Source organism: Sander lucioperca, chromosome 3, assembly GCF_008315115.2.
Source record: "Sander lucioperca isolate FBNREF2018 chromosome 3, SLUC_FBN_1.2, whole genome shotgun sequence".
NCBI lineage: Eukaryota > Metazoa > Chordata > Actinopteri > Perciformes > Percidae > Sander > Sander lucioperca.
In genome coordinates, this window is record NC_050175.1 from 22,281,332 (window position 1) to 22,291,971 (window position 10,640).

The following is a 10,640-nucleotide window of genomic DNA, read 5'->3' on the forward strand; positions in this document are numbered from 1 at the left end:
CATGAACTGATAAAATTAATTTAAAAAAGGAAGAGTCAACTGAAGGTGGTGGGATGGAAATACAGCACTTTCAGCATTATTGTCACAGCTTTCACTCTATTTGGTTGCATTAAAATGTCTCCATATGTATCTACAGTATATTATCACACTTCATGTATTTTGAAATCGCTATCATTCCACATTGCATCTGTTATAAGGCTCATGCATACATAGCGCAAAACAGATTTGTCATTCCTTCAATGTTTTTTCTGTTCGGACAGTGTAACTAGGCTTAAGCTTAAAAAATCACATTATATTTGCTTTTTATGATGAAGGAAGAAATGTCAACTTAATTGTTGGTGTCTTACATTGCTCTAATGTATTGAATTTACACTACAGTTACACGTGTATATTTTTTATGTTGTTTAAGACCTTTATGTATATTAGCTTTGGTGAGTTTGTGCATGGTCTAACTGACTATCTGACTCTATTGCTCCATCTCCTGGTTGTCATCTAAAATATATTCCTTCAGAGGACTGGGCCATGAATGTGTTTGAATGTGGGTTGAAATGAAAAATAAAAACTATGGCTTCTTAGACAGCCTCAAAGGTTTTCACACTATACAGAAAGCTTGATTGATCAGGTTTTTCTCATGTTTTTAATAACTTATATCATGTACAACTGCTATTTCTCCTGGTTTGGTGACCGAAGTACTATTATGAACAGACAATCATATTTGTTATCCTGCCTTTTTTCTTACATTGATGGATTTGTTTCTGAGTATGATGTAAAAATGTTGACATAAACATTTGTACAGCAAACTTTACACCACAGTCATGCAAGTGCATTATGCTATTTGATAATATAAATTGACCATCATATCTGTTAAAAACTATCAAGCTGCAGTTCTCTATATACAACTTTTTGCTACATTATGTTATGAACTACTCTATTCATGGGGAAGAGAAGAAATGCTTTCCACTAGTTTCCAGATGGCGCTTTAAACAGTGACCGTTTGTATGAAATTAGAGGTGAGATGTTCTTCTTTTTCCTTTTGATTCTGTGCGCTGTCTTGAACAGCATGGAGCTGTACTTAGCTGTTCTGTATTTAAATCCCCCAAAGGCTTCACATCAGTTTATAGTGACAATTTAAATAAAATGATTTGGACATTATTGAAATTAGCTCTTTTTTATTCAAACATTTTGTTTTGCACAAAACAGTAAAAAACAAACTTGATATATTACCAGCAATAGTTCAGCAAGAGGCCCTTATTTATAAAACGGTGCTGTGTTCATCTTCATCAGAGGATTATTTTTTTTAATTTTGTTTGGCGAAGGGGTATAGGTGAGTTTTGTAGCTGTCCAGTGAAAACCATGCATCTCCAGATTTGGTGATGTTGAATTTTGCAGATAAACTAAAGAATTCCTTCCCCGGCAGATGTGTGCACATAAAGCTCTCAGCTGACATTGGGAGCTATTTCTCAATTTTAGTCTCAGTTTATTAACAACGACTTTTGCATATTCCTGCCTGGGCAACATTTAAACTAAATCTTAATATACAGTAGATGAACCAACAGAAGTAACAAACTATCAAAACCCATAAAAAGCACAACGGTGAATAATTATTGGATGTAACTGCAACTTTGGTAGTATTTTCTTTTTCTTAACTATTAATATGCCAATTGCTCTGAACAGCTGTTGATTCATCCATTTTCAATTCACAGTGCTGTTGTAACACTTAGTAGTGCAGTGTAAATACAAATAACAGTCACTGTGGCGTTCTAGTGCATCTAGTTCTTCAGTAGTGGCAGTGGAAGAACTGAAGACTCAAACATACATGCAAAAACAAGTGACTGCACAACCAATAAGCATGGATGCTTTTCAATACACAAAAAAAGATTCACATATAGAATATCTAGCATTTAACAAAATAATAATGCATTTGGTGGCTTCAATGCACCGTTATTCAAACACAGGTTGTATGAAGCACTTACAGCAGACAAACTGAAACATAAGAGGAGAGTCTCGAATTTGGGGTTAATTAAACATGTTTGAAAATGTTTACCTACTTTAACATTTTGGGACATAAAAACTATGTAATGACCCAGAAGTTGTCATGCACTACAGAACGCCACAGGAACTCTGTTGACCCAAAAGTCAAATTTAAAGGCAGATAAACGAACATTATCCTCAAATTATAAAAAATACACTCTTGTAGAGTTTAGACAATTGGACAGAGGTTGTAACCAGCCAACCTGCAACCAATCTGTTCTGTATACTGTACATAAGTTTTTTAGTAATACTGTAACATTATAAATGATGATGAAGATGATGCTCCACTTACATACTTCATTAGTACTCCTAAACATGTATTTACTAAGGACATTAATTTAGTGTTGTAGTTGAATATGTCTGTAAATAGGGTCATGCCCAAAATGTCAATATTAGTCATTATTTCAGATTTAGAGACATGCTCCCACATGTAGATCGTACAAACAGCTTTTAAGAACAATTTCACAGCTTTATAATTATTTAAGTATCAGGTTGGCATTTATATTTTTCCCAAATCATCTAAGACACTGGATATGAGTTTGAGCATGAAAGCATTAATTTAAAAACACTTGTAATGTAATTTAAACATATTTGACACATCCGTTTAGACTTGTTTCCTGAATGTCTTGACATGATTGATGTGTGAAATACATTTCTACCCTTGGATGCTCAACAGAAGAAGTGAACAGGGTCTGGTCCCCCCTCCTTTTGGCTCTAGGAGACTGTAGCGAGAAAGTCCCCCAACTACCAATGAATGCACATATTTAACCAACCAATAATGCAACCTTGATGTGATTTCTACTGTACATAGTATTCATGTAACCTTGTGACATAATAAAACATGTGTGCATCTTTGCAGATGATAGCTCAGCAGTGGAAATTTCTCCTGCAAAGGTTTGTTTTATATGATCAAACATGTCAGCTGGTGAAGATCCCATGGTGGTGCTGGTCTGTGGTCTCAGTCTGAATCAGAGTCTGAAAACTCATCTAGAAAACAAAATAAGTAAATGAATATACATAAATAAGTCAGACTTTGGCAAGCGTACTGACTTTCATGCGAGAAAGTAACAAGTAATTGAATAAAATGGAGCATTTTAAGACATTTCCATCTTTGAAACAATGGGAGGATGGATTAAAGTATTTGAGGTTGAGTCATGATATCACAGAAAACGTTTATGGGGTCTATTTTACAAGGTACAAGGTATGTTTCCAGTGCAATATTATGTTTTCTGTGTGCAATAGCAACGGGAAAAATCTCAGGACCAATAATATTAATAATATCCATATTCACAAGTAGTTTTTATACAGTGTATGTACAATTTTGACTTTATTTATCTTACAGCTGTTTTGTCTTCATATTGTTCTTATAATTTATATATATTTTAATATATATTTATATAGCTTTTATATTTTCATTATATTTTTCTATTGTATTTCTTTACTAAGAACAACGCACAAAAATGCGGTACGGCCCTGTACCTGTGCAAATGGCATTATCTATCTATTTTTCTTTGAAACTACACAAAGTGCAAACTTTGACACATACAGTAAATCTTTGTTGTTCAAAGTGTTGGTTCACCCACATCACATAAAGCATACTCACTTCCCTCTAGCGGTATCAAACAGTGCAGATAGTTTCAATTTTATTCACTAAGGTCTTAAAATATCCTTCTCTGAAACTTGTGCCACCACCGCAATGTAAAGGAGGTCGACGTATCTCATTTGTGACATCTAATAGCACAGAAAATAACAATTTAAAAATAAAGAAACTGCCCAGAGATAAGTTGTGTACAAACAGTGCAAACTGTAAATTTCCCCCTGGGGATTAATAAAGTATCTATCTATCTATCTATCTATCTTAAAATCAAAGTGAAAAAGGCAAAACGTAGCATGCATAACAGGGGTTTCTATAATATTTAAGCGGTTTGTCTATGTATGTTGTAACTTATGCACTTCTGTTTGCAATAAAAGGTACTGTGTTTTTTGGATTTTGAGAGACACACCAAGTGGAATCCCATCTCAGACACAGATAATTCTAAACATGGGCAAACAAAACCAAACCTATCTCAAGCCTACATACAGCTAGAGGTAAATTAAAAAATGTGGGGGTTTTTTTGTAATTTGGACGAACCGACACTTTAATCCCAGAAAATACTTAAATAAAAAATACAATCTTACAATATGGGCATGTACAATAAAAAAAATCATATATACATATATCTCAAAATGACGTATCCAGTTCTATGTCCAACATACTTTTACCAATAACACTTATATACTATAGTTTAATAACAAAAAGGCTCATATATAAGGTTTTGAAATATTGTCCCTTAAATTACTGTAGTAAAAAACTCTGTCCAGCTGGGCGATGGCAATGCTAAAAGTTAAAATAAAAGAATACAAATATCCCAAAAATATATAATTTTCTTGTATGTGCATGCCATTTAAAAATATTTTTGCAAAACAAACTGGGCCATGTAGTAAATCATATCGTACATGGCTATATAAAGTATGTATGTAATGTATAGTCATATGTTTTAATAAATAAAGTCCATATAAAAAAACATACATCATATTTTATTTACAGTAATATACAGGTTATATATGGTCTCATATCAGATTTTCATTTGGGGTATTACCTTGCTGTCTTGATGGCTCTTCATTGGACTCCCCTCCGCCTTGCTTCAGGAAAGTGGCCAGCTCATTAAAAATTAGGTAAAAGTCTAAAGCGAAAACGATGGTGGCAATGAACCCAAATATCTGTGAAAAGAAAGACATTTGATATCAACACAGTGAAAAACTACAGGTGAAATATGAACTGAGATTATTGGACAAAGGCGAAGTGTGCTGCATGTACTTGTGATGCATAAATAATGGTGGTGTAGGCTATTATGAGATAGTAGATAGCAAATGTCGACTTTACCCCAGCAGCCTTAGAGGAACCGTCCACATATTTGGACACTGCAATTATTGAGATGATGAAAAAGATAATGGAGGCGGTCACACATCTCAAGAAATCCTTTGAGAGAAAAGAAGGATGATTCAGAGGGAAAAACCTTGATGAAACTTTGTAATACTGCACTATTCTCTACTTTTAGCACTGGAAGACTCTCGAGTTTTACAATTGCTCTCACCATAAGAGGCCAGAGGAAGCCTTTAAACCTCTCATTGAATTTGGTGGAGTAAGCGAACATCAAGAAGAGAGCTGCCAGGAACTCCAGCAGGGGAACTGTCACAAAGGCTGCTGCTGTGGATGCCGCGAAACACACAAATGATATAAAGGATAGTGCCTAAAGAGACGATTAAAAATGGAGAGAGAAAAACAAGTGACATGTTTAGATCAATGTTAAGACTGAATCCTCGAGCTAAAGGTAAACTAAGACATTGAACAAGCACATATCAGTTTCTCCTGTCTTGAATGCATGTATGTATGTATGTATTATCTATTTCTAAGTGAGCTGCTTGAACCTAAAGGCAAATTCACATTTTAAACCCAACTGATAAATAAAATGAAACTGAATCTTCTTTGATCTTCTCCCTTTGAGATAAAGTTACACTGTCCCGAACCTGTAAATCTGTATGAATTACAGCTTTGGGCCCACTTCCTGTAAGGAGATACAGCTAGTTAAATGACAATATTTATCCACACAGGCCTGTACACTGTTACACTGAATCTCTCTCGTTCTTTCTCACACACACAAACATGCTTGTGCATGTGCACCCACAAACACAAAGCTGTTAAAATGAAAGAGGCCGTTAAAATGTGCACTGTGTTTGCAACAAGTATAGTTACACTGCAAGTACATGAGCCTGCCGTGTGTTTGACGCTCTCCATTAGAAGTGCTGGACAGGTTATATCAGTACAAATTAAAGCATGTCCAGACACTGTAATCTCAGACAGGCCCGGCCATCTTGTCTTTGTCTCAGTCAGTCATCTTACAGTACACTGGCCTGAGGTTAGGAACTCCCCCTGACTGAACCCAAACTGCTGCAGCTGCTGTACAAATGCTGCTACTGAGCAGCATCCTGTCAGGGATCTTTAAGATGTCTCTGTAATAAGACATAAAACAGCTCCAGGTTAATTATAGAAGCTCTCCTGTGAGTTCCTCAGTAGATCCTCAGGCATGTTTGCTTTTGGAGAATAAAGTCTGGGATGTTGGGATGACTATGTTGCACTGAACAACAGCACAGGATCAGCTTGCATAGTCTACAAAATCACACACCACATCAGAAAGCTAAGTTATTTCTCATTTTGTTTCATGTCTGGAGAGTGAGACTGCTCTAGGACTGCAACCAACAAATTGTTTTGTTCTTTTGTTAGTCGATTAATCGTTTGGTTGATAAAAATAGTAAATATAGTGAAAATCGTCCATTACAACTGCCCCCACCAAGGTGACATCTTCAAATATCTTGTTTAGTCCGACCAACAGCCAAAGATATTCTATTTTTTTTAGGACATAGCAGAGAAAAGCAGCAAACCCTCACAATGAGAAAGCTAGACAGATTGTATGGCATTTTTCCTTAATAATTGATGATAATTAAACGATTAAGTGTTAAAATTGTTGGTAATTGTCTATCGAATGACTAATCGGTTAAATGCCTAATTGTTTGTTTTGCAAACTCTGTAGTAAAGATACACTGTATTTTGAAGTGGGTTCAGACTGGAGAGAGCATATTTTCAAAGCCTTGCCCAAAAGGTGTTTGATGAATCTACTGAGCATCTATGTGGGCTTTTAAACTTTGAAAACATCACCAATCCTGAGGCCACAAACACAATACATACTGAGTTAAGAATTCTTACAATCCAATCATTCTATACCACCTAGAGAGGAGGCACACTTTGCACACATTTATCACACCATGTACCCTTTATTAACATCTTGTTTGCATTTAGAAAATATTTCAAACGCTACAAAAATCTTTTTTTCCCCAGCACATTAAGTTTACACCCTGTGATTTCATATTCCTTATAGGGCCTGTTGCTGGCTGAGACTGATACACAGTGCTCTACCACACACTGTGTATAATAATGCATGCTCAGCAGGATCTGTGTCTGACTAATACTCCCATGACTGGAAAAGCTACGGGCTGCGTTCACTCTATCTTACAGTTGAGTTCAGTGACTGTGGGCTCATTTAACACTGCCATGAGACATGAGACATTTGTCAACCGTCAGAGTTTACCATACTCAACCTAAAATTCGCATGGCTAGATACTATAATAGGTAAATAAGCAAGAATTTTTTCCTCATTTTGTATTTAAACTGACCCTTTAAATGTCAAAGATAGAGGGAGTTCAACCATACAAACCATAACTTGTAATACATTCCAGAGGTATGGTCCGACACCCTGCACAGTGTATCCCTGTCCTATATTCTTACCACTCAATGCAAGTTTAAACCAGAGGGGCACTCTCACCTACATGCACAAAGCGGGACACACTTCTGCTGTCTAGTGTCAGTAGAGGCCAATGGGCTTTTTAGTTTAATTATGCAGAAGCAGGGGGCTGAGCTCTACATTCACACACAATCAGGACTGTGCTCCAGGCAACATGTTATGGCAACAGAGTGAAGGATGTGACTGTGAGGAAGAAGACTGCTCTTTCACATGACACAAATGTGAGGGTTTATATAGCAGTTACTGCAAGAAGACCCTTCCTGTAAAAGATGCATGATACTGCTCCCCCCCACCTCACAGACACGCCCCCCCCCCCCCCACACACACACACACACACACACACACACACTTGTTCAGGTCCTGCTTTGTTAAAATCTACTTGAACAGTCAATAAAAAAGTAACTACTCCTCTACAGACTTTAACATTGGCTGATTAAATTGATTATTGGGAGACTGAAATAAGGTTAGACCGTTATTTAGCTTGATCACATGACAGCACGGGTGACTCTTTGCAATGAACAAAATGGTTAGAGTGGTCTTTGTGCAGTGTGTCCATAATCCCGAAAAATGTTTACTCCAAGTTTTAGATGTTTACCTCATAGTAGGCTAGTTGTTATAAATCCTCACTGCTCCTCCCTTTACAAATGGAAACCTTGTGACGGAAACTGACTGACCCATATTCAACAGTTAGAGTTATTTCTAAATGTGCATTAAAGCAGCACATTGCTGCCTACAGCTGCCATAACTGTTAGAACACTGAAAAGTAAAAGTATCCAAAACGCAGCGCACTTTGACTTTTGTTCGCATTTGGCGAAAACAATGGCACAGTAAGAGTTTTATTTGTTTCAGAAGTGATACCTCTGGTCGTTTCTTACCACTTCGGCAATAAGCAGCATTCCTTTCCTTGAGGAGGCGAACTCTTTGCTCGGAAGAACAGAGAGAAGGACATTCTGGTGCGGCCGATTCGAGTTGGGAGCCTCGATGTCCCCCATGGCTGGAAAAAAAAAATATCAACTTTTCTCAAACTTCAGATAGCTCAAACTACCACGTAACGTAACGGATTCAAGGCAAAACAAAAAGAGATATGTGGAGGCGTGAGGCTTCTCGGAGGTGGAAACGGAAACAATGACAGCGCGGAAACGCAGCGCGAGCTTCCCAAAAGCGCAACATCTGCTTTCTCCAGATGTGAAATGCGATGCCCCCCAGCTGCATACAACACAATCCCGAGCCACTCAGTGGAAAGAGCGATCCAACTCATGATGTCACAAGGCAAAGAAAAAAGTCTTTATTGATATTTGTTGTGTACATTAGATTTCTGTCAATTTAAAATATCAAAAAACATCTTTCAAAAATAAGTCGCAGCACCAATTTGAATACAGTTGGAATCTTAAATATGCTGAACACTGGAACTCTGAATTATTGTACTATATTGTAATATAATACAGCCTAACAGTACATTTAAAGGAAATGAATCCGTGGTATGGATTTGAACATGTTAATGCTCATACAGTATACTGTATTCATTTCATGTAACTGATTTAGTCATTGGTTGTCTTGATCCTGGGTTTCACTTCTTCGATTGTTGAATGTGATGTTTTTGAAAAGCATGTAGCTGTCCACACACAGCAGCCCAGTTGACATTAAACCAACTATCTGCAAATGAAGAGCAGGTTTAAAAATAAATGGATCACTATACATGTCAACACATCCGGGGTCAGATTAAAGATCAGTTAATTGAGGACTATGTATGTGTGCAATTGGGGAAAAGTTGATTTTTGGGTCAGTGGTGAAGGTTAGGGTTAGGGTTAGGCAAGTTGTGGTTGTGGTTAAGGTAAGTATGTGTGTGTGTGTGTGTGTGTGTGTGTGTGTGTGTGTGTGTGTGTGTGTGTGTGTGTGTGTGTGTGTGTGTATGTGTAAGTGGAGAGAAAGAGAGAGAGAGAGAAAGAGAGAGAGAGAAAAAAGAGGGATAGAGAAAGAGAGAGAGAAGCTACATCTTCACACTTCATATTGTTGAGCTACAGCACAGCATAGGGTTAAACTAAAATCCACATATGAACATGGGCCCACATAACTGAGATTGCCATTATAGATTAAAGAAAAAGAAATATGTCTCACCCCTCCAACCAGTGTGCCTGTGACAGTGTATGTAGTCAATGCCACCAGGCTCAAGACAATAAAATAAACCGCTGCAAACACTGAATTAAAAACATCCTGAAGAGAAGAAAAGAACAAAGAACTTACGAACTTTAAAAAATGCACATGTATAGTATTGGTTAAAACTTGCATGTGCTGTAAAACATCACCCACAATGAGAGGCCAAAAAAAGAAAGTCAGCTTCTTGTTGACTTTGAACATGTACAGCAGCAACAGGAGGGAAGTGATCAGAAACTCCAACACTGTGGCTGCAATGTACTTTGGTGTGGCTGCTACAACGAAACATACAAATGCCACAAACAGAGTCACCTAAAGCAGAGAAAGAGACACAACAGACAGAAACATAGTTAATGCAATAATAGAAAATTCTAATTCTAAAACCTTGTGCATTTAAACTTCGGGCAGAGACCAGCACATCAGTTCTTCTGATTCACTCATTGCTTTCCTTCATACAACATGTTGCACATCGCAGTTTATGTAGAAAAAAGGAACTGAGTCTCCGCTAATGTTTTCACATCACATTTCTTAATACAAACTGATCCTGTTGCTCTTTCAGCCTCTAAAATGTTCTCTGTTTGTTAATCTGTGTCACTTCTCAACAAACTAGTTCTACATTAACTAACATATAAAGCAAATGTGTGATATGCAACTTTGTGACTGTTATTACCTCATCTAAAGGGTTACACCCTTTGTTATGTGTACAGGACACATTCTAGCTCTTTATGTACTTCTGTTGCTAAAAAAATTTCAGACTTTTGGTGATATGCAGATTGTCTCACCAGCTCTGCTACTTTCAGGATCCCCCTCTTGGATTTGATAAAAGCAGTGTCCACCTCCATGGTTGTTGTTCTATTATGGTCCTCTGACATGATGGTACGAGTTCATTTACGAAAGACAGCTCACTCTGTTTCCTGAAACAAGCGATTTCCTTTCAGCTGTACTGTTTAGGAAATGACTGTTAGTAAGAATATGCATAATATTTTCACACCAGCAGCTACTTGGCACTACTACTGAAAAAGCTAAACAAGACTTAACACTATGTAATGGGTGCTCTGTCAG

At 37.1% G+C, this 10,640-nt stretch overlaps 2 protein-coding genes across 2 annotated transcripts; both read right to left on the minus strand.

Moving 5' to 3' along the window:
• Positions 1–1,152: 1,152 nt before the first annotated feature.
• On the minus strand, positions 1,153–8,644 carry cmtm3 (CKLF-like MARVEL transmembrane domain containing 3). The gene is made up of 5 exons (XM_031276622.2): positions 8,303–8,644; positions 5,166–5,321; positions 4,955–5,050; positions 4,671–4,791; positions 1,153–3,018 (listed from the first exon to the last, which is right to left on the minus strand). The coding sequence occupies exons 1-5, from the start codon at positions 8,417–8,419 to the stop codon at positions 2,990–2,992; spliced, it is 519 nt and encodes a 172-aa protein (XP_031132482.1). The 5' UTR covers positions 8,420–8,644; the 3' UTR covers positions 1,153–2,989.
• Positions 8,645–8,689: 45 nt separating this feature from the next.
• Positions 8,690–10,624, minus strand: LOC116034036 (proteolipid protein 2). Its single transcript, XM_031276623.1, has 4 exons — positions 10,361–10,624; positions 9,735–9,890; positions 9,543–9,638; positions 8,690–9,080 (listed from the first exon to the last, which is right to left on the minus strand). The coding sequence occupies exons 1-4, from the start codon at positions 10,448–10,450 to the stop codon at positions 8,970–8,972; spliced, it is 453 nt and encodes a 150-aa protein (XP_031132483.1). The 5' UTR covers positions 10,451–10,624; the 3' UTR covers positions 8,690–8,969.
• Positions 10,625–10,640: the final 16 nt, after the last annotated feature.